Source organism: Lycium ferocissimum, chromosome 7 (assembly GCF_029784015.1).
Source record: "Lycium ferocissimum isolate CSIRO_LF1 chromosome 7, AGI_CSIRO_Lferr_CH_V1, whole genome shotgun sequence".
Lineage (NCBI taxonomy): Eukaryota > Viridiplantae > Streptophyta > Magnoliopsida > Solanales > Solanaceae > Lycium > Lycium ferocissimum.
The window spans coordinates 43,154,220-43,178,266 of record NC_081348.1 but is presented as its reverse complement, the minus strand read 5'-3'; the positions used below and the strand labels follow the sequence as shown (position 1 = coordinate 43,178,266).

General features: G+C 35.0%; 2 protein-coding genes across 5 annotated transcripts; one reads left to right on the top strand and one right to left on the bottom strand.

Annotated features, from left to right (window-relative positions):
- Positions 1-4,424: 4,424 nt before the first annotated feature.
- On the bottom strand, positions 4,425-12,203 carry LOC132065225 (uncharacterized). 3 transcript variants are annotated; one of them, XM_059458508.1, is made up of 5 exons: positions 12,180-12,203; positions 11,276-11,380; positions 5,836-6,544; positions 5,656-5,742; positions 4,425-4,761 (listed from the first exon to the last, which is right to left on the bottom strand). In XM_059458508.1, the coding sequence occupies exons 3-5, from the start codon at positions 6,542-6,544 to the stop codon at positions 4,685-4,687; spliced, it is 873 nt and encodes a 290-aa protein (XP_059314491.1). In that variant the 5' UTR covers positions 11,276-11,380; positions 12,180-12,203; the 3' UTR covers positions 4,425-4,684. The 3 variants fall into 3 exon arrangements, with proteins under 3 accessions (XP_059314491.1, XP_059314490.1, XP_059314492.1); XM_059458507.1 differs by lacking the exon at positions 12,180-12,203 and having other exon boundaries at positions 11,276-11,940; XM_059458509.1 differs by lacking the exon at positions 12,180-12,203 and having other exon boundaries at positions 5,656-5,739; positions 11,276-11,931.
- A 5,385-nt stretch (positions 12,204-17,588) lies between these two features.
- Positions 17,589-23,656, top strand: LOC132065223 (uncharacterized). Of its 2 annotated transcripts, XM_059458504.1 has the most exons (10): positions 17,589-17,725; positions 17,798-17,856; positions 17,927-17,967; positions 18,441-18,472; positions 18,758-18,786; positions 18,908-18,944; positions 19,119-19,175; positions 20,484-20,560; positions 20,889-20,962; positions 23,287-23,656. In XM_059458504.1, the coding sequence occupies exons 1-10, from the start codon at positions 17,636-17,638 to the stop codon at positions 23,304-23,306; spliced, it is 516 nt and encodes a 171-aa protein (XP_059314487.1). In that variant the 5' UTR covers positions 17,589-17,635; the 3' UTR covers positions 23,307-23,656. The 2 variants fall into 2 exon arrangements, with proteins under 2 accessions (XP_059314487.1, XP_059314488.1); XM_059458505.1 differs by lacking the exons at positions 18,758-18,786; positions 18,908-18,944.
- Positions 23,657-24,047: the final 391 nt, after the last annotated feature.

Below are 24,047 nucleotides of genomic sequence, written 5' to 3'. Positions count from 1 at the left end.
TAATTGAAAAATTTACTCAGTAACTCGTAGGAGTGCTTTTCTCGCCATTACACCAAAAAATCAAAGCAACATGTAGTAGAAACCCTAACAATGGCGGAAACCCTAACAATGGCGTAAAATCAAAAAATTGGAAGAATATATTTAACAAAATAAACACAAATTTGTAAAAAAAAAACTTCTAAATAACTTACCTAGAAATGCTACAAAGAAGAATTTAGGTAATGGAATCGGTGGAGGATCGTGTATAGATATAATGGAGAAAAAAATCGGAAGAGATTGAGAGACAATGAGAGAGAAAATGGGTTGGATGAGGGGAAAAATATGAATACAAGCCTTATGTTGCGGTTGGTTTTTTAATTTTAACCGTGTTTAAATGTTTTAGTTATGTACAGTAATTGATATACACTTTTTAGTTATGGAATGTAATTAATTTAAAGTATAGCTACTAGATATAAATAAGGCCTAATGTTATCTACACCATGTAGATTTCCCAAAAAAAAAAGTCATCTCATTATGGTAATATATAATTCTCATATTATAATGTTCACAAATCAAGTTCTTTGTGAATAAAATAAAATGACAACTGAAGAAAAAATGTTCGGTTCTTCACCTGTTTTTCTTTTGATTAACCTTAATTCAGATATAAATCTATGAGATCTCAATATCCCTTTGACTTAGTGTTATACACATCGAGAATTATTTGTTAATGAAGAGATTTTAAAGGGTCATAATTAACCTGTTGAATTTGCAAATGATTCCTATCTTTTGCTAAGAATTTGTTCCATCATACGATCTACATTTATTTATAGAAAAAAGACATACGAAAAATCTCTTTTTGTTATGCTTTTTTCTATAGGTATTCACATGCTTAACCATGAGTTATTCGTACTACACTTAATTACCTATGTGAAAGTTACATATATACACTCTAATAATGTCGCATGGACATTATATATTAGAGACAACATTGAAAGTAGTAAAACATTCAATTAAAAATACCAATTAACATGCATAAAATAAGGTTGATGCGTCATCGAAAAGGATGTAAAAGTACATTAATCCACTTGAGTAATGACAATAGCACATGGTCCAACTTCACTCGCTGTTCCAAAGTGTTTATTATCATTATATGTCGCTTTCATTCCATCTTTCCATTTGATTATGTCATATTTAGGCCTCATTGTATACTAATATTTGTACTTACGTGCATTCCACCCCAACTCCTAAGTTTACTCTTTTAATAATTGTCTGTGAGGGACTAATAAATTGGTTATGATTAAAAGAGTTTGATGCTATAAGGTTTTCCACACTATTGCCTTTTTAAAACAGAAGATATAGAGGGCGAATTTAGTGTATAATTTATAAGTTCACAGTAAAAATTTACTGTATACTTAAATTTATATATAAATTTATATATGTATTAGGAAACTCATTAATATATACTATATTTGATTAGGAACTCAATTATATACTATTGTATATTAATTTATAATCACTGTAAAAATTCACAGTGAATCCGAATCTGAATGGTATCTCCCCTGTGACATTAGCATCTCAATTCCTTTTCACTTTTTTCATGAAAAAAATCTAGTATAATATTGCAAGCTACTGTAGTTTGGGATCTCTATACCGCTTACTCAACATTAATTTATCTTCTATCTTCCTGTTGTTTATTTGCAAGTTGTAATTAATGGGGCAAGGTTAGTGTGATCGATACAAAAATATATTTTTTAGAGCTTAAAATGGAGCGATATAATTGTTGAAAATTCAATAAAGCCGATGGCAACTTGAATTTGGAAATGAAGTGTTGTTACTTTGCAACAATTTGTTTACTGGTAGTTTGAATGAAGAAAAGGGTTTTATCATCAACTAACATAATCAAGTTATGTTGGACTTTCAATTATAGAGATTGATGAGTTGCTTCAACACAAGAACAGGCGAAAAATTGATCAATTGCATAAATACAAAGATATCTATCTGTGTGTCTTGAATCCAAAAAAAATAATTAAGGAGATTCCTTTTTATTTATTTTGAGAACATATATACCAGATATATGTTGTCATATTAATGAGAAGTAGTTTGTGTAATTAAGTTGGAACTTAATCTAAGAATAGTCAGACGTGAATGCCAGCCTAGGCAACTACGTCGTAGCAAACTGTTCAGACACGAAATTATAAAATGATGAAGCAACTGTATGTGATTAGTTACCAATTTCTGCATATTAATTCACAAATATCTTAATGGTAATTAATCTATATATCTAGAATGAGCCCTAGCTCATCCTTTGTCAATGGGAACAGTTGTACCAATTTTTGTTAATGGGCGGCCTTGAAAATGACCATCTTAATTAATTTAATTTTCTTTTTCATGCTTCACTTTTCTTAATCTTCTGGGTTGACAATATGGGGTTTTAAGACTCTGTAGAGCACGGCAAACTAAAGGAGCCGACTGAATTTTTTCGAATTTGTTAAAGCACATGTTGGATAGTATACCCTACTATTTATTTATCTAAATTATTGGTTACTAGTTAATCCATGTACTTTTGACTTTATTTTCAATGAATCATACACAACCTCTCTCGTCCCTACGAGCTCCAATTATTAAGTAGAATTGTGTAGCTAGTTAGGGCTGACATTTCCTGACCAAATATGAGAATACATGATGAGTTCTCTAATTTCTTTCTCATTTTAGGGTAATAACAGAAACTTGTTGTAGTGGATGTGTTCCTGACGTACTAGTACTACCTGATATACAAAATACAAGTAATGGTAGACTCAAATAAAATTAAGAAAAACTTAATGGTATATTCAAATTTGAAACATGCGCAATCAAGGCAAGAAACATCTATTATATTAGAGCAGAAATAAGATAATTAATGCATATATTGGATAGAGAGAAATGATAGTAGTAATCCTATTCCCTGGCTTCACGCTGTAAGAGATAAGGTAGAAGATCCCAAGCCAACACGATTGAGCTCATTATTGGATCAAAGAAGATTCAAACAAGATTCTTCTTTCTTTAATTTCCATTATGCACCCGACGAAGTCAACGAAATTAAAATAATAACACATAAATACAATTAATTAGCTAGGTATGTGTATGTGGATAACACATACCATTTAGAAGTGATGATGGGTCAATTGGATGAGAAGATGACATATACGTATTATTTTGCTTAGTTACGTTAGAAGTTGGAGATAAGGTGCTAGATGTGAAAGATCCATTGCATCTCACTCACCATATAGGAGTATATACCTAACGCAACAATTTCAAAATTGCATCTTGTCATATTCTTTTATTCTCACCAATAAAACACAAGTGGCAATCAGAATAAGAATACAATATACTATTTGCAGACGCATAGCTACCTTTGCCTAAATGCATCTATTACGATATTTGAGTACACCTACACTTAAGTGTAATACGGTCCATGTCAATATTTTTTCACATATAGGCAATACTAATTTAGGATGAAAATCTAGTACGGTAATAGTCTGTAAGATTTTGACAAGGAAAAGAAAATGTTTACCAGAATAAGAAGATACTCATAGTAAGGAGAAAAAGAATAATACTGTTTGTGTGTGCGTATTTTGCTTGCGATTTTATTGGGAAATCAAGTGGTGAGTTAGAAAATAAACAATCAATTAGTCCAATTTTAGTGGGAAATATGTGCTAAAACTTAATTTACACGGAGATTCTTTTCATTTTTTAAGTAGCCAAAAATCTCACCCCATGTAATGTGGGACAAGCAAGAATTTTGAAGAAGTATGTTTCCACAATAAACCGACCCTACAAGGTTCAAATCACTTATAATATTTTATACAAAGAATTTAAAGTCAAACCAACAGTTGAGGGAGAATATTCATCCAACTAAAAAGAAATGTCGAACAACACTCATAGTTCGAATATCCCATTCTTCTAGCTCAATCAACCAACCAGTTGACTATTGTCACTCATTTGTCTAATTCCACTTCCTGTATTATCTTATTCCTATTCCTGCATTTTATTCTACGATGACTTAACTTGTCACCGAAGAAACCCCTTCCAAACATTGTCAAAATGGCCAGACAGACGAACCCCTGGGCCACGGGGGTGTAGTGCTGTATCTTTGAATTTTGATCATGTCACTCACTCACTATACATATTTTAGCACCAGAACTCTCTATGCTGCTAACAAGTAAACTGTAAATCACATTGCTCCAAAAAATTAAATATGAATTATAATAGCTCGCACCATATTCAGGCCAATATAACACCACCTACTGGGACAGGGATATAATGGTAACAAGTGCATATCTGGATATTCCATCAATACTGATACAATAAGTAAATCAATCAACCCGTTGGGGCTCCTTTGTTGTAAACCAATCAACCCGTTGGGGCTCCTTTGTTACTTTGTGGTGAATTCGCAGACCAAGTATATGTAAGACATAAAAGAGGATTAAATGATAACGAGGGCAAGAATTCAATCTCAATTGTTGTTGATGGAACTGAGCAATGCCATTACCATTTGCTCAATAAAATGTGCTATAAGTTAGTGTTAACAAACGATAGCTACAGCACATTAATTAGCTAGGACCAGACAGAGACTAACTACAACACTTGTGAATATCAGGCTACAACATGTACAAATTTTGTTTTAGAATACAATTACATTTCCTTCTTGCTGAGGCTGTTCAGGACGTCAAGCTATTGAAGCTCTGGGGTTCTTTGGATATTTCCCCAACACATCCAAGCCTCTTACTCGTTGCACCTCCTTAGCTGAGAAATTTCGGGAGAAACCCAAAAAAAGTGAAATTTAGAAATAATACCAGCACAAGAAAAGGAGACACTTGGAACTAATTGTGCTAAAAATCTATAAAATATGAAAATTTCAATAAAATAGAGAACTGAGAACACGACACAAGTCCATTCACCATCTCACGGGAAGAGAGGAAATAGGCAGAGTCAAAAGCCCAATCATTTTCAATCATTAAGAACAGGTTCAGTATCAGATGTGGCAGCAATGCTATTTCCGATGCCACAAGGAAGAACCATGATCTTATTGGTTTCAAACACCCTTTCTATCAGAGAGCAGCCAATGCAACAGCATTTTATAGCCACTCCAAACTTAAGCCAAGAGGAAATAACAAAATGTTAAACCATCCTCTTTTGAGAATTCAAGTGTACCAAAACTTAGTCAGAGGCCATTCTGTGTTAATGGCTTAAAAACTCAATACAGAAAATCCAAACTAACTTGTAATTTAATTCATAACTATCTTCTGGGTCAACCCTTTCATTAGAACCAAGGCAAATATAGAGAAAAGACTTAGAACCACCTGTAGTTTCTTGCCAAGTAAAATACTAAATTTAAGAAATCAATTCTTGAAGGATGAAGCAACATGCATCTTACATGATCAACCAAAAAAAAAAAAATCCAACTCATGAAAACATCAAAAAGGATGCATCAAGGCAAATCTGAGAGTACAATAGAGTCTGTAGGTTATGAAAACATGAAAAAGGATGCATCAAGGCAAATCTGAGAGTACAATAGGGTCTGTAGGTTTACTTACTTTTTCATTCAAATTTCTGTTGTATCAGAAACTATTGTATCAGAAACTATACACATCTCTAGGACAAACACAAAGCAACAATAAAATCAAAATCACAAAGTACCTTCTTCCAATGCGAGCCGCATGGACCTCTTCTCCAGTTCAACAGCATGTTTGCTTAGGTCAACAGAGGAGAGCGATCGAAGCACTGCTAAATGAGATTATATTTGAGAAAATTATTAACAAGACGAATTACTACAACGAACAAGTCAGTGAACAAGCCTCCAAAAACTGGAATACATACTCTGGACATAATCCTCTTGCTTTGATTGCTCCAGTTTGTGCAACAAGTTCTGCAATTGGAAATACCGCTCTTCCCAAAGCTTAAAATTAACCTTCTTTTGATTATCCAACAATAGTCTGGTAGAAGTGACTTGATGGTTGCTAACGTTAACTGAAGCTAAATTGTTGTTGGACTCTCCCGTCGAGGGAGGTACTGAAGGTTTCATGGATAAGGAGCACCTTGAAGAAGTTCCTGAGATTGGTGAAACTTCTGGAAAATAGTGTCTAGCTTCCTTCATCTGAACTTCAGTCTGAGTTTTCTCATCATGTTGACTAAGCTTCTTCAGTTGTGGATAATCAGTAACACCACTTTGGTTGTTACTAGCAGCAGTTTTGCTTAACTCTCCTTCGGGTCTTCTACGAACATAGACAAGATGCCCACTACCAGAATTGTTTGTCGAGCATCGGCTGAGAGGGTTCACTAGGCATTCTGGGGTAGGTCTTTTGGAGCCAGTTATATTAGAAACTTTATTGTCCATATTATTCGTTTCAGGAAATAGTGGGCTTTCAATAGATTTGGAGGCAGCAACCACACTCTCGCTCCGTGAATCCTGAATTGCAGGTCCCATTATGGCTACTGGCACCAACAGCTGTTTATCATGCTTGGGTCCAGATTTAGCATTAGCCTGCCCATGATCGCTTGATTTTGAATCTACTGTTTGTTGACCCATCTAAGAGAATGTGTATGTTAGACGATTACATAGATCTTGCTTTTTCTAGTAATTATGAAACCTTATCTTACTTAAGTATAAAAGTTAATAGTTAGATTTTAAAAGGAGAAGGTTCAAACATAGTTAAATCGGAAAGAGAAATTCACAAGTATGACAGTCACACTCTCCATTCCATTTTATATGCAATTCTTTTCTCTTTAGTCCGTTACCAAAAGAGAGCACCTTTCTATACATGAAAATCTTAATATTGAGTTTCTCACTTTTCCTTCCCAACATATTTTAATAGGATTGATACGGCATATTGCAAACCAGAAGATTCTGCGGGTATTTTGGTACATTATATATTTATAGAGAGAGAGAGAGAGAGAGATAACCTACTACATGAAGGTAGTAAGTTAGTATCCTACTCATTTTTTAATTCTCCAAATTGTCCCTACCAACGTAATGCAAACACATTAAATTGAGGGTCATTTTTGTCTTCCACCCAAATTCTCAAATTTCTTTTTTGATAAAGTAAGAAATCCAAATTCTCAAATTTCTTTCCCTCCTTTACACTTTGACATTTCCCTCCCAGATTTCACTCCATCGAAACCCAAATCTTCAAGGCCTCCTCCTCCTCAATATTCTCCCTCAAAGTATTATGGTGGATTTTCAGGGTCATCTCTACAAGGGTAAGTACCGGGAAAGCTACTAAACTTTACTCTTTGGTTCTTGAAATTTCAGCAAAATGATGGTGGAGAAGGTACGACGATGCAAACGATGATAAGAAAGGAGAAGACAACAACATTGAGTTGTATAAGTTCTGGTTCTTGAAAATGGAGAGGTTGTTGACAATAAGAAAATGAGAAGTTTTAAGGATGTTCAGTGAGAAGTGGGTACTGAAGATTCTGTATTCTTTTATTCATAATACTTTCTGTAGGTTGTTGGATTATTTTAGTTGTCCAAAAATATACTAAACTGGAAGCTTGCTTGTCCTAATTCTAACATAACAGTACCTAATTGGGTAGTTGGGTCTTTTATTGAAATGAAGGCATTGTGGGCAATTTTTTGTTTTAAACCTGTGTTAATTTTTAGATTCAGAAAATAAGAAGGCTTGCTAAGTATAGCTTTCCAATTTCTATATTGCGAATTTTTCGATTCCCAAATCAATAGGTGAATGTTAATTTGAGAGTAAAGTACAGAAGATGGAAAGAAAAGAAAGGAACGAAGGATTGAAGAGATCTGAACTGGGTTCGATTTTTGAAGGTCAGTTCCTAGTTTCTTTGAGTTAAAAGGGTTAAAGACAAAAATGCCCCTCTAATTTTTATGTTTTAATTTGCTATTGAGGGCATTTAAGAAAAAGATAAAATGGGGAGGATGCTAACCTAAGTTTATGTGTCAAAAGTCCTTTCTTACATAAACAGTAAACTCTGTGCCAAGTAAAATACCGGCATAACAAATGAATCTAAGGGAATATATAACTACCAATGCGGCCCTAAGCAGCAGTTAATGCTGCGAAAAGGATGCCACATAGATCCTTGATTCTCTATCAGATAGTTTATATGTAAATGCATACTCCTAACAGCCTAAACTTGAGAGTCAAATGTCTGATAGTGTGACATTTTAAACTAAAAATGCATCGTAAAAGATAGTTAAGGTCTCATTTGTCTAGCAAACAACCAAAAATCAGCTCATGATTAAAGCAACTAATTTAACCAAATAACTATTGTGGAACATTTTAGTGCGAACAGTGTTCTAAATCTTTCTTCATAGACAAGATAGAATGGCTCAAACTAGACAAAGTTTCGAGATGTAGCAGCAAAGAAGTATTCCTCAAAGCGAAAATCATTCTTCTTCTACTCTCTCTTTCTTTTTTAAGGATAAGCAACAAGAATGTTGTTGGAATCCCATTCATAAAGTGCATATCCTAAAGTCATTTAGTTACCAACTTACCTCACTTGTGGGATTATACTGGGTATGTTTTTGTTGTTGTATTTAGTTACCAACTTAGCAGAGGTTGCTTTGTCCCTAATTTAGAAGAGTCCCAAGGAAACCATCTCCTTGTTCAATTCAACTTGTCTAAACCCATAACAACATTATCTACCAACTCAGCAATTGCTACAGTTCCAACATTAAACTGTTCTCGACTGTCCTTATCAATTTCATCTGCATGATCTATAAGAACATTCCACTAATGCATACCCAATTAGATGCCTTTTTTGCTCGGTATTTGCTCCATCTTCAAAATAATACTCTTGAATGTCCAGTTGTCCACCATTATCTTCGCCCCAAAGTTCCTAACTGATACTCTCCGATTCTTAGAAATCTCACAAACTATGATGTGATCAGCATCATCAGAATCATCGACCTTGGAGCATACAAAAAGGTACACCAAGCTTATCAAAGAGTTCTTCTTCTCTTAATTTTTTTTGTTTGGGATAAGTTCCTCAAATCAGAGAACCCTTTTCAGTTTTCTATGATGGAATGTGCTATACCCATCAACATAAGCATTTGTATTTGTTATGAAGGACAAAATGGAGAGATATACAGATCATTCATACTTCAGAGATTGTAACAAAAATCATCTTTGCAACAATCATCAAAATATTTGTTCTTCCAACACATTCATCATGTAGAACACCAGGAGGAATTTTCAGGACTGGGAGCTGCAAGAATTTTATAGTTTGATTGAGTTACTGTATGGACAGAATATTCTTACCGATAGATCGGATACTTGTAGTTGGCGAGAGAGTAGAGTTGGTTTATTCACTGTTAAATCGTTTTATGAAAGGTTATTAAGGAGAGATGAATGTATTTTCCCTCATCGTGCTATTTGGGTTCCGAGAAAGGTGTGTTTCTTTGCATGGTTGGCAGCAAGGGGTGTGATATTGATAGCAGAAAACCTGAGAAAGAAGAAGATCAACCATGTAAGTTGGTGTTTCATGTGTAAGAGTACGGGTGAAGATGTGGATCATCTCTTGTTGCATTGTCAGGTGGCTAAGCGACTATGGAGGGTGGTTCTTGATTGGTTTGGGATGCGATGGGTGATGCCGAGAACGGTGGAGAAGGCTTTGTATAGTTGGGTTTATAGAAAGGGGAAGAGGAGTCCTAGGGCTTGGAAGGTTGCCCCGCTAGCACTGATGTGGGTTATTTGGAAAGAGCGAAATAGGAGAGCATTCGAAGGGTTGGGACTAGATATTGTAAAGCTGCAAAATAGTCTCTTGTTTCTAGTTTTCTTTTGGTGTTCCCATGAGACCCCTGTTTGTAACTTTGTATAGAAAATTGGTCTCCTTTTTTGGGAATCATGTTTTGATGTAGGTTCTCTCTTTTTGGTATACGGCTTGTATACGGGGTCTTTTTCCCCAACTGTTAATAAAATTATTACCTGATCAAAAAAGTAATATAACAGCAACCACTCCAAACCAATATGCTCTTCCAATTATCTAAATTCATCAGCAATTTGAAAATGAGCAATAACTATAAGAACACCACAAAAAGCATTACTACATATAACTAGTTTTTTCTCTTCTCAAAAAACTATAACTAGTTTTAAACAGTATTATTAAAAGCCATCCCTTCTTCACTTAAAAGGATGAACCAAGTGAAATGAGGGTTTATTGCTCCATGGGTGAAGACATTCGCTCCACAGAGGTATGCGCTTAACAATAACGCACAAAGTGATCCAAACACAAAGCTGTTGGTTCTTTGAATCTCAATTTGAAGATTTTGACTAATACCAGCATTACTGTATATTGGATGGTGAAACTAGTTATTTCAATTACAGCTTGATTATTATGCTACTAAATTCATACATTTCTGGTATTTTGTAATTTTCTGAAAATTGTGTGATCCACTTCTTCAAGCCCCATGCACCTATTGCTTATTTGTGCTTTTCGCTTTTAAAAGCACTGGTTTTAACAAAGAAGCCCCACCCTGCTATCATTCATACGCCATTCACCGGAAAAGAATGATGCCCAACCATCAGAACTCAAGTCTTCAGTCTTAACCATAATAAATTCAAGACCACTTCTTCTTATGCACTGAATATAATTCACGTAACAAGCTTATACTAATGAATAAGCTCCTTAAATGGAAAATATCTATCAGCTCAGAGAAGGTAACTACTTCCTATAGATTTGCAACATCAAATCCCAACTACGAAATTAGAACAAGTTAGGTGTAGATAGCAATACTGCCACACTCAACGAGTGTGTACGTGTTTTAAAAGGTTTTCTTCAATTGTTGCTTCTAAAAGGTTGTGACTTATTAAATGAAATCAGTTTCTTCAGAATATATTACAAGGAAAAACCGAAAAATTTAAAGTAGAACATAAGAAGCAGAGCTGCAGTGTTGAAGAGAGACCAATTTTCCCCGCATTTGTTGAATAGACTTTTAGGAGAGATCAATGGAAGATAGTCGGGGTGTTGAGGTTTCATAGGTAAGAGTGACCTAGACCCTATTTGCGATTAGCGTAGCAACAGAGTCGGAACCCATCCACAATTTCACAGCAAGGATTTTATTTTAAATGCTCATGCAAGGAGTGGTGGAGGGAAAAAGAAAACATGATTTACATACAGCAATTGAGTAGATGACAAAAAACTTGTGAGTGATAGACTGTAGAACAACAATAATATATGCCTAAATTTGCATGTCAAGTATACATAGGTCTAAACAAACGTCTATATAAAGAAATATGAATAAAATGGACCAACTGTATCACCTCCTTGACAGTGTCAAGAATATTACTCTCACCTCATAGGCTCACAGCATCAAGATGATGGAGCATAACATGAGAAGAAGAATATGTTCCATTCAAAGTGGTTCCATTCCAATACATAATGAAAATGATCTGCAGCTCTGAAAAGAAGCAGCAACTCACATGAGACATATTCCCAGTTCAGCGGTTCTCAACAACCACAAAGCAAAAGGGAAGAGGACCAAGCAAAACCTTTTGGTAAGACTGAGATAAGTAAAATAAGTTCTGCTAAATTGGTTCGAATCTGTCCTCTTAATCCGCATGGTTTAGAAAGGTACATTGCAAATACTACTTCTAAAATGTTGTAAATGCACTTCTCAATGTGCAAACTCTTGCCTAGTCTTTTTTCCTTTTTTTGGGTGGGGGAAAAGGCCTTGCCTAGTCTTAATAGAGAATATACTGCCAATTGCTGAGTTGCGCTGATGGACATAAAAGTATAGTTACATTTATCCACTGGATCTAGAAATTATGCTATAATCCATGATAAAGACAACTAACCCAAGTAAACAACTTTGCATTTGGTCAGTTAATTTTTACATTGAAGTAAATTAGATTCTATCCCCTAAAACATCATTTTGATAAATTTATCCCAAAAACATAGCTATTGCACAGGAGCTGGGTTTACCCTGTGCGCACCCGAAGGGTAGCGGCTGCGGGTTCCCATGTAATCATATAACCGGAAAAAACCATGAAACAGAGAATACTTCTCCACAAAATGGATAAAGAAACTTAACATTCCAATTATGTACTAAATTCCTTGTCTATTTTGCTCCTTTTTAGAATGAAGATGGATCAGGAATGGATGCCTATTGATGTAGTGTTTCCTGAACAATGGAATCATGTTTGAATTGCAATATCAAGAAGCAAGCTTGGTTTTAGAATAATGGAAGATTCTGATACCAGATTCTCAATACCAGCAATAGTGCAATCCCTATAGCAGCGGATACAGAGTTGAATATCTAAAATCCAAGCTTTGTCGCATGAATCAATAAACAACTATACAAATGCTTAAGTATCAAAAATAGAATAGCGTGAGTAAAAGCAAGCAATACCTGCAGGGATATGCTTCCAAAAGCTGGGAAGGTAATCAATCACAAATGGGTGTATGAGGAGAAACAAGATTTGATTTGATTGAAAGAGCCCTGAGATTGTTGATCGCGCCTGTCTGTCTGTCTGGTAGGAGGGTTATCCCTTGTTCTGACCCGTTACCACCCAATTCTCTTCCGGCCCGTTTCCACCCCATTAATTAAAATTCCCCTCATGGACTATGTATCTTAACCATGATTTTAAATTATTAATTACATCTATATAATTTCACATCATTTTGAATAAAATTTTAAGGCCTCATTGATTTTTTTTAAGATTTAAGACGTTTCGATCTGAATACACATATGGATATTAAGATTTAAATATGAATAGACATCTAAACGTATGAATAAATAATTAATAAATTTAAAATTCAACAAAATACTAAATTAACGTAATATTATATTAATAAAATACTTAGAAGAAAATTTTATGATGGTTGGTGATGGTTATGGCTGTGTATTTTGATTGTGGACGGTGTTGGCTAATGGTAGTGTTGTGATTAGTAGACAGTGGTGATGGCGGCTGGCAATTGTGATTAATGATAGAGGCTGATAGTTGCGGTGGACGAGAGTGATAATGATTGGTGGTTATTGTGGTATTGGTGGTCGGTGGTGATTATTGTAAATGGTGATGACTAATTGTAGTGATTGGCAGCATGATAGTTATGGTTAAGGATGGTGGTTGTTGATAGTGATGGACGGCAGCGACATGAGTTCATAATGGTTGAAGATGGCATTAGTTATAAATGAATTGATTTGGTAAGCCGTTATCTTTGTAGAAATCTTTAAATAAACATCTTAATGATACACATCTTAATAATTCAAACCGTTTAGGTTCAATTAAGTGAATGTAATATATATATATATATAACACAAACTTAATGTTTACAATATAAATTTCAAGATGAAGACCTAAAAATCAAATAGACTTAATAATTGAAATCAGAATAATTAAGATGTTTAAGATCCTCATAGTGTTTATGAATAAAAACTGTAATTTTTATGTACTTGTTCATACTCCATCAAGTATAATGTATCAAAATTTAAATATGTGGAAGTTGATAATATCAAATTGTTAAAATAAAACATTTTAAATTTAAAAATATGGAAGTTTTAAATTTTTAGAATCAACAAACTTGACATAACAGAAAGACTAGTCAAGAGGTGAAATAGTTAATAATAAATTTGTGAATATCTCAAACAAATGGATTAAAAGGGCATAATAATTCAATAAATTGAAGGTTTAATCGTATTGGCAAGAAAACAGAAACTCACCAATAAATGAGGGACGTATTAGAAAATTTCTTAAGATAGAAGTAAAATAAATAAGGGAAAAGGGTCAAATATACCCCTTTACTTTGTTTTATTAGTTAAATATACCCTCCGTTAGTTAAAGTTAATAGAAATACCCCTAGCGTCTTCAAACTTCACATTTATGCCCCTATTTGGATGGAAATCCCCAAATTCTCTCAAATTACCCAATTTCAAAAAAAATTACCCACTTTTTGTTGTTGACCCGCCCCGCCCGACCCACCTATCATGATCATCAAGCTCTAGTTTCATTTTTTTCCATGGAGAAGAAAAGAAAAAAACAAGAACACACCCAAATGATAAAATCCCAAAACTCACCTCAAATTTCATCTTTAAATGAAGGACTAGTTGATACTACTACTAAAGGACATTTTGGTTCTCAAGTTAGTTTAATGACCAAAATTTTGATAAAGTTGTTGATATAGGTGCTCGTCTCGAGATTTTATGGTATGAATATTGATGATAAGGTTGGATTTAATGATCGTTTTTCAATGGAACAGAAATTCTCATCACTGTTTTTGTGATTTTCAAGGGTCGGGAGATAATTTTCGTGATTCAATGGGGGTTTTTGTACTAAAAAAAACCTAGTTCTCTCGTCTGCAGAGGCTGTTTTATCGAAGGAACAAATTAATTATGAATATTTGTGTAACATGAATAGGCCTTGTAGTAACAATGAGGGTCTTCAATATGATGATGTTGTTGCTAGGAGTTTCTTTAGCTCCTTACATGGTTCTCAGTTGATGGGATTAAATTCGAATGTGATCTGTTCCATTGCTAAGCAAGGGCCGAATTAGCAAATAACCCTTTTTTCGCTTTGCCAAATTCAAGAATCCAAGACACTTACGCATGAAGACCACAACTTTATTCTTCAAGGGGAATGTTTAAAATATGATTCTGAACAGAGAGGTTTATTAACACTCTGTTTGGAACATTGTTACCCATTGTATTGTATTGAATTGTTACCACAAAAACAATGTTTGTTTTGATTGTTATTTAAAATGTATTGTATCGTATTGTTAAATTCCGTCGTTACGTAACAATGAAAAGCCCCATTTTATGTAACAACCGATTTGGTGTTATCCCATTGTTACCTAATTTCTTTTTCCAATTATGTCCTTACTTAATATTTCATAATCCTATTTTACCCTTTACCTTATATTATTTAACTCCACCCAAAAATCCTATACCCTACGTCTTTTACGTAAAAATTCAAATGAACTTTTGTGTCACTATTATTCATTTGATATCATTTGAATGTAATTTTGTGATGCTATTATTTGATTTATAAACATTTTGTGTCGTGCATTTTACTTTATCTTATAACACTTATCAATAACTATGTGTGATGATGTTTTCTTTAATTATGTCTTATGAAAATTTATCTTAATTTACGTAGTTGTCAACATGTCGAAAAAGTCAAAGGCATCCACCTCAATTTGCGATACAAATGTTTCGTATAACTCTTTATGTGTTTGGTCAAATGCTATGGATGACACATTAATTGATGCATTCTGTAACGAGCAAACACGTGGGAATAGAATTGGTGGAACTTTCACTACACACGCACTAGACAACATATTGAAGGAGCTACGATCAAAATTTTCTGATAAATTTATTAACAAGGAGAAAATTCACAACCGAATGAGAGTAATTAAAACTAAATTTGCCAAATGCTATGACACATTTCAAATGGGGATGAGCGGGTTTTCATGGGATCCCATAACAAATATGTGGGATCTTTGTCGAACTCGAAGTATGGGACCGATATCACTTAATTGTAAATTCATGCATTACTAGTTTATTAGTTTTGTTCTTATTTTCATATGATAATGTTCATATCATTTTCTTCGGTTGTATTCTATTTTTATATATAGGCTAAGCTTGATAATGGTGCACCAAATCATCCTAGGAGGCAACGAGGAATATAGAAGAGGGGAATTGATTCGAGATAACATAGTCCGAGGACCATGTCAATTAGAAATTATGATAAGCTAATAATACGTATGGAAAGGATCGAGCTCTTATCAATAACTATGGAAAGCATGCTTATGAAAATTTATCTTAATTCTCCGGACCGAAAAAGGATATGTTAAAAAGAGGTGCTCGTAAAAATTTGAAAAGATCAAGTACTAGTTCGTTGACTATTGATGAGGTAGATGAGATGATTTCAGTGAATGCTGCCTCGTTGGAAAACACCGAGGAACATGGATAGGATAAGCAAAATCAACCAACTAATGGTGAACCTACATCGAATAGCTATCTAGAGACACCGACTCCTACCAGAAATAAAAAGTCTAAACATGATCATCTTGACGGAATGGAAAAGTGACATGTTGAGAGGTGGGATGGACAATTTGGCTCATGCAATTAACCGACTTTCAACTATGCCTCCTATTCCCGCGAACGAGATATGGCAAATGGTAAAGGAGATGAATTTGGAACGTCATACGAGCAATAAGGCTTATATAGTTCTTTGTAAAAACGCAGATATGTGTCGCACACCGATGGGATGTCCACGGAAGACCGCAAGATTCTTTTATTGACCATGATGTCACCCGAAGATTAAGTTTAGAATAATTTTATTTAAATTTTAAGTATTTATGATTTTGTGGACCGCATGAATACTTCGTTATTGACAATTATTTCGTTATGCATTTTAAGCTATGGATTATATGAAAAATATAGGCATCGTGAGAAAATCGTTTGTGGGGTGTCTTCAAACTTTCTATACCAGTGAAATTTTAAAGATTTTGAGTGGTTAATGACGTTTCTTAACTATTTAGGATTGAATTTGAAATCTGAATTTGTTTGTGTCTAAGATTCATGCTTTTAATCATTATTGGTGTTTGGTAATCTTCTCCATTGGATCCCCCTGCTGCTTTTGTTGCCTCACCAACAATATTTAAGATCTACCAGTTTGGATATGTCCTAATACCCTAAATTATTAAACTTTGGAAAATGGAATTGAGGTTCTGTTGGTTCAACAATTATAATGGTGACTTCGTGTCTTCTTCAATTTTAAGTGTTTGTTAATGGTTTGATATTATCCTATTGCACAATTTACATGCACTTAACTTATAGTTTAGGGTATTTTAGTAAACTTACCAATTAAAATACGAAGACGATACATTCAATCCAAACAAAAAATATGTTATTACACAAAGAAAAACGATACAGATCTTATCCAAACATCAGTATCTACAAAATAAAAGACAAGACAATACAATACAGTACATTATGAAACAATGGGTAACAACGTTCCAAACAGAGTGTAAAGGGTCACAAGAAAAAAACAAGAAATGAGGCTAAAATAGAAAGGTTGCAAGAAAAGAAACCAGCAAGGGAAGGAAATGTAGAGAAATTGTGTATTTGGCAGCAAAAGATCAGATGGGGTGTAGGTATTTACAGAGGATATTTGATGAAGGGACATCTGAAGATGTTCAGATAATATTTAATGGAATTATTCATCATATCCTTGAGTTAATTGAAGGATACATTTGGTAACTATCTTGTTCAGAAATTATTGACTGTTTGTAGTGATGAACAAAGAAGGCAGCTTGTGCTTATGGTGACTAAAGATCCAGGAGAACTTGTGAAAACATCTAGAACAACACATGTGTAAGTAAAATTTTGTTGATTAAGAAAAAAAAAAGGCTCCATCAAGATTTAGAGTTGAATTTAAAGATGAAAATTGAGGTGATTTTTGGAATTTTATCATTTGGGTATGTTCTTATTTTTTTTTTTCTTAGTGGGTAATTTGAGAGGATTTGGGAATTTTCATTCAAATAGGGGTATAAGTATAAAGTTTAGGGATGCTAAGGGTATTTTATGAATTTTTACTTAGGATATATTTAACTAATAAAATAAATAGAGGGGTATATTTGACCCTTTTCCCAATAAATAAATATACGATTCAGTAGGAAAAATTGGGAGAAGCGGCCAGGAGTAGGATTGTAGATGAAAATGGAGAACTCGGCGATACTGAGAGAATGGTTCGATCGCGTTGACACCCACAAAATCGGCAGTATCACTGCAATTCAACTCAAGGTCTTTCCTTTTTCATTTTTAATTAATCCCTTACTCCATTCCGTTACTAAACTTGACGCCCTTCTGTATCAGAGTGCTTTTGCAATTGGAAATTTACAATTTCCCATCACTGTTGTCCAGCAAATGATCAGGTTTCACTATTACTTCCAAATCATTTCTACACACCCTTTACCCATACTGACTTTTTCTTTTTATTTTCAGGATGTGCGATTTTGACCAGAATGGAACCATGAGTTTTGAAGGTCACCATCTCATCTCTCCTCATTAGCTTGCCACTGAATGCTATTTATTACTCTCATATGACTTCTTATACAACCAATCCTCATTTTTTGCTTTATTACAAAAATTCTCTCAACCAAGTCAGATAACATCACTATAAAAATTGGTTGCTTGGAAGTAATTATATAACACAAAAAAAGAGAAAGGCAAGTGCATCTGCAGTTTGAACTAGGATATTAGGAACTGAGATAACAAAAACATAATGACCATAGCCATATATAAAATATTAACCTTAACCTTAACATAGACTTCCTTTTTCTTACTGTTATATATATTGGGAGATAGAGAGTTGAAAGCTAGGCACGAGAGATATCAAAGTACCACTGCAATCTACTTTAGGCCCTTCTCTACTTTATTTTGGTGCAATGGAGTTCATCTTTACGAGTTGTTCCATTGAGAATCTCACACTGCTATTAATTTAATTTTTCTTTGCCAGAGTTTGTTGAACTTAACAAGTTTCTGCTGAAGGTCAGCTTTCTTCTCTACTTAAATGTTTGGCTACTAGTTTTTCTTCAAATACATTAACTGGTCTTCTCTATATGCAATTTGCATGTGACTTGACTGGCACTTTCTGGTGTTTTCTTCTCATACACTGCATTTGACAATAGTTACACTACCTCATCTTGGCAGGCACTAGAATGAAAACCTTAGTGCTGCATGAATAGATACTTCATAAAATGTGCTTATAAGATGTGTTCCTTCAGAGATTTTCAATTGTTTGATTTATATGAACCATCAATCCATCATTTGTAGGTGCAACATGTGTTCTCAGACTTGGAGAGGTGAATTTCTTTTTCTTGGTAAAGAATTCCCGTTTAGTACTTTTTGAGTACTTCTCATGTCAATGGTTGGAAATATGATTTGAGGAAATTAATTCTTCTATTATTTTGGTCATTGAATTAGGGGTCGTGGATTTCTTGTCCCAGATGATGTTTACGAGGCAAGAAATTCCTTAATCTCAAACTCATGCTTTATTGCATTTGCTTATTCGTACATTTCAGACCTTCTGGCAAGGCAATTGAGGAAAGAACACTTGGACTACTAAATGGTTTTTAACAGCCGCCTATTTGCAGTAGACAATAATCTATCAACGAATTTGTTGCATAATTTGCAGGCCTTGATAAAAATTGGATTCCGCCTTGACTCTCCAGCATTATACACGGTCTGCGAGGTATTATAATTATTACAAATTCCTTATGAGATTCTTTGTGAAATGGGATACACAAAGATACTCTAGCATTATACTTCCTTGAGGCCTATGCTAATATGTAGTACCTTTTTCTGAAAGCACCTATCAAATTTAAATGGATGTTCTTTTTTACCTACATTGCATACTTTTCTGTAAGTCATCGCCTTTGTTCATCAATAGGGCTAATGAATGTCAGTTTTACAATAAAATTCGACAACCAACTAAGCATTAGATCTATTCAATGTTCCTTTTTGTTATTCACTTTATTCATTTCAAACCGTATTTCATAGAAGAGAAGAAAACATTCTAAATAAAAGTACTGAACAGCCAAATGACATATAAGAAGAAAGCATTAGATTTATTCAATTACTTATGGTTCAAGTTTTAGTTTTTTAAACTGTATTCATACAAGAGAAGAAAATCGTAAATAAAATGTGAAAAAGAACTTTGGCATTGAGTTCCTATTGACATGTATTTGTCTAAACTATATTTTAAAAGCTAGCAGTATGGAATATAAGAAATTGACATGTAAAATAGAATGTGCCTTTGCTTTTACTCTTTGCTGAAAGCCCAAGGGTCTTTGTTTTGTTTCCTGTGTGGCTCTGTTCACATATATGATGACCTGGTGGTACTATAAACGTGTTAACAAAGGAAAAAAAGAACGAGATATAGGTGTTAGTTAATGACTTGCTATAGCTGGCAAACCATAGAGATATACGGTGCTGATTGTGTTAAATACGTTGTGCGTAAGTGGTGGGTTGTGGCAGATGGTTAGAATGAAATAGTGAAAACTCACGACATTCATTGGATTAGTTATTCTGGTTTTTCTCTTTTGAGGTTCATGAGAACCAGATGATAAAATTTCTTGGTAAAAAATAGCTGATTCTCTGCCTTTACCGATTAAAAAGAGAACAAAGCTTAATGATCTTGATTACTCCACCTTTCTATTACCATGGGGTCAGGGACATTCCATTTGGTTGTCCACCTGGTGGGTTAATCGCGGGATGACATATTGTAACTTGGAACTAAGATATGCATCCTTCACAAGGTAGGGGTAAGCCTGTGTACACACCACCCTCCCCAGACCCCACTTGTGGGATTACACTTGGTACGTTGTCGTTGTGGTTTAACTAAGGTATGCATGTGGAAATGTTACCTGTTTCCTGAAAAAAAGAGATGGATGTGGAATGTTATGTGAAACATCGTATGTTACTTGGTCGAGGGTGAAAATAGTTCTTTATGGTGCTCTTCTTTTGAACTGATATAATTCTTTTCTGGGTAATTCTGCAGAGTTTTGATAGGAATAAGAACGGAAAATTCAGGCTTGATGACTTCATATCTCTTTGTATCTTTGTACAGTCTGCACGGTGAGTAGATCATTATTTACATGAAATGGTTCTCTTCTTGCATTTATAATATTCATGATCAATATGTTGTGAGGGCCACATGTTTTAAATCTGGCGCTTTGACATTGGGTCACTGTCATCTGCCTTGCATCTAAGAAGGATTAATGGTTAAGACTTAAGACACTTCAATTTAGTGTTTGAGTTAGACATTCGTTTCAGTATAAAGATTTGTAGTTCTTCCTGAGGCTAAAATGTGATTCAATGGAGCTGCAGTTCTAATAGTTCTTCAGATGTTAGTTCACTGTTGAACTTCTTAGCAAAAACTTTAATTTATTCTTGATCTTTGCAGGAACCTTTTTGATTCATTTGACACAACCAAACAAGGCCGAGTGACTCTTGATCTTAACCAATTTATCTACTGCAGTGAGTATTTAGAGGGCACTACTTTCACTATTTTCTGGTCTTTATGATACCGCCTTTAATTTTGCATGCCACCAATTGGTATCTGTAATAGAGATGGGAGACTTACATCAATTAGTCCATTCGGGGGTTCTTTAGAAAGATGTGGCTTTCGATAGCCTTTACTTTACTCATCCAGTCTGAGTGATGAACCCTCAAGCCCACTGTTTGGCTGCCAGAGGTCCCCCCCCTCTCTTTTTTTTTTTTTTTCACTCGGTTATAAATGTACCATCTGCTTGAAGCCAAACAACAACATACCCAGTGTAATCCCACAAGTGGGGTTTGGGGAGGGTAGAGTGTACGTAGACCCTACCCTACCTTGGGAGGTAGGGAGGCTGATTCCGAAAGACCCTCGGCTCAAGAGAAAGCATGACCAAAAGGGATCAGATAAGAAATGCCGAAAGAAAGAAGCAATGGCAAAATACTATAGCTAAGCATTGTGAAGAAAGTAACAATAACTGCAAACTAATATAATAAAAGAAGTACAAGAGACAACAGATAGTCGAAATACTAGAATACTACTACAACTACTATTATGAAAGGGTAAGTAGGACAACACTCAACTACCTACTAACCATCTACCCTAATTGGTGTCCTCCATAACCGCCTATCTAAGGTCATTGTCTCGGTAAGCTGTACCTGCGCCATATCCCCTCTAATCACCTCCACCCAATACTTCTTTGGCCTACCTCTACCTCTTCTGAAACCATCCAAAGCCAACCTCTCACACCTCCGCGCTGGGGCATCAGTGCATCTCCTCTGTACATGTCCGAACCATCTCAGTCTCGCTTCCCGCATGTTATCCTCCACTGAGGCACCTCCCACCCTATCCCGGATATTATCATTCCTCTATCTCTCCTAGTATGCCCACACATCCATCGCAAAGATCCTCATTTCCGCTACTTTCAACTTTTGAACGTGGGATTTCTTGACTGGTCAACACTCCGCCTCATACAATATAGTTGGTCTAACCATCACTCTGTAGAACTTGCCTTTAAGTTTTGGTGGCACCTTTGCACAAGACTCCGGATGCGAGTCTTCATTTCATCCATCCTGCACCGATACGATGTGTAACATCATCGTCAATCTCCCATTCCCTTGAATGACTTGATTACCAAGCCTCACTTCCACGTTTGTCTCAAGCTCGTTAACGTTACCGAACTTGCACTCTAAGTATTCCGTCTTGGTCCTATTCAACCTGAACCTTTTAGACTCTAGAGCTATGTTGCTTGGACTCTCCAAAAATGATGTCGCACCCGTGTCGGATCCTTCAAAAATGCACTACTTTTGGAGGATCCGACACGTACCCGTGTCCATTTTTGAAGAGTCCGAGTAACATAGCTCTAGAGTGTCTCCAAATTTCTAGCTTAGCGTTCACTCCGCCGCAAGTCTCATCAATCAGGACTGTGTCATCTGCGAATAACATACACCATGGCACCTCCCTTTGGATTTGACACGTCAGTACATCCATCGCCACGGCAAATAAAAATGGGCCACGAAAGCATAAAGCTCACCTGTCAGTTGAAGGTTGTGATATTCATGCGGATTACCGTAGTGGTTCAATATGTTGGCCTTCCAAAAAATTTTAGGCTCGTCCAGTGTTGTCAAAGGCGCGCGCTCAAAACATGTTGAGCGCTTTGCCTCGCTTTATCTGCGCTTCAGTGTCATCATCAAGGCTTTAAGACATACTTTTCCTTGCCAATGAGCCTCTATTAAAGACGTGACACTAGATAATTGATATTTCACTTTATCGTAATGTTTTTGCAATTTCTTTGTCCATATATTTGTTATTCATTCTTATTATTATTAGTCTTGGACTAAACATATATATTTTTGTATTTTTGCAACATTGCGCCTTTTTTCATTAAAGGCCACACTTTATTTGCGCTTTGCGCTTAAAGCCCCAGGCAGACCTTAGAGCTTTTTTGCGCTTTTCGCTTTTGATAACACTGGGCTCGTCTCACATTTATTTTTACCATTCTTATCTGTGGCAAATATGTATGATGCTCTTTCCCTGTTGGTGTGCCAGGAGAAGGAACAATAAAGGTAAATTATTCTATGGGAATTTAGGAAATGTTAAACATTCACCTTTTGTAATGGGGTGAGATTATTTAAGTATGAGTTCTCAATAAAAAATATATAGCCACCTGTTTGCATCTCTCCCAGCATTGTCAGTGGTTGTCATTCATATTTGGGCGAGATATTCTTCTGCTTTATGTTGATGATACAATGAAGCATGTCTTGCCTTCTAATGACAATTTACTTTCTTCCTCTTTTCTTATTCGCAGCTGCCAATTGTAGAATCTGAGGTCGTTGTCTCTCTATCCAGTTTCCAATTGCTGAGTTGACCTTAGCCTCACTGCTAGCAATGGTGATTTGAGAGTAAAATGCTTTGTATGATTTCTGTAAAATGCAATGATTTGAAAAGGAGGCTTTGAGCAAGCGGTGTATGGTTGGAGCACTAAGAAGTCATTTGGTTTGTGTGCAAGTTATATCAGGATTTAGTGAAGGTTTTAGGGTGAATGATCATCACTAGATTATTGTATTTGTTTAGACATTCAGTTCGTCGCACAAAAATATTGATATATGGCGTTCATTTAAACCTTTCTGTGGTCTTAAAACGGTTCATTATTTGTTCTAAATAATCTCCTTAGCATATATTAATCGTTTTATCCAACTCTGACTATAAGATAAAACTTAGACTTCTCGATTTTTAATTAGGTTAAATTAGCAATATTGTAAGAGGAAATTACAGTGAGTTAATGAAAGGCATCTTGTATCTAAGAATACATGTATTGCTGATGCATTTATTGTTTCTTCACATTAAATTTAAGATAATTCATTGGTTGCTGGATAAGTAATGCAAGGATTATCAATCACAAATCAGACATTGCATTATTAATGCTGGATTTAATAGAGTCAATAATACATCTAACCAAACGACTCAGCATATCAGAAATAGCAAAGCAGATTTGCTCTAGGGAAAATTTGACCAGTAACTCGAAGCATGTCTTAAGCATGTTAACAGAGATCGGGTGATATCACGTGA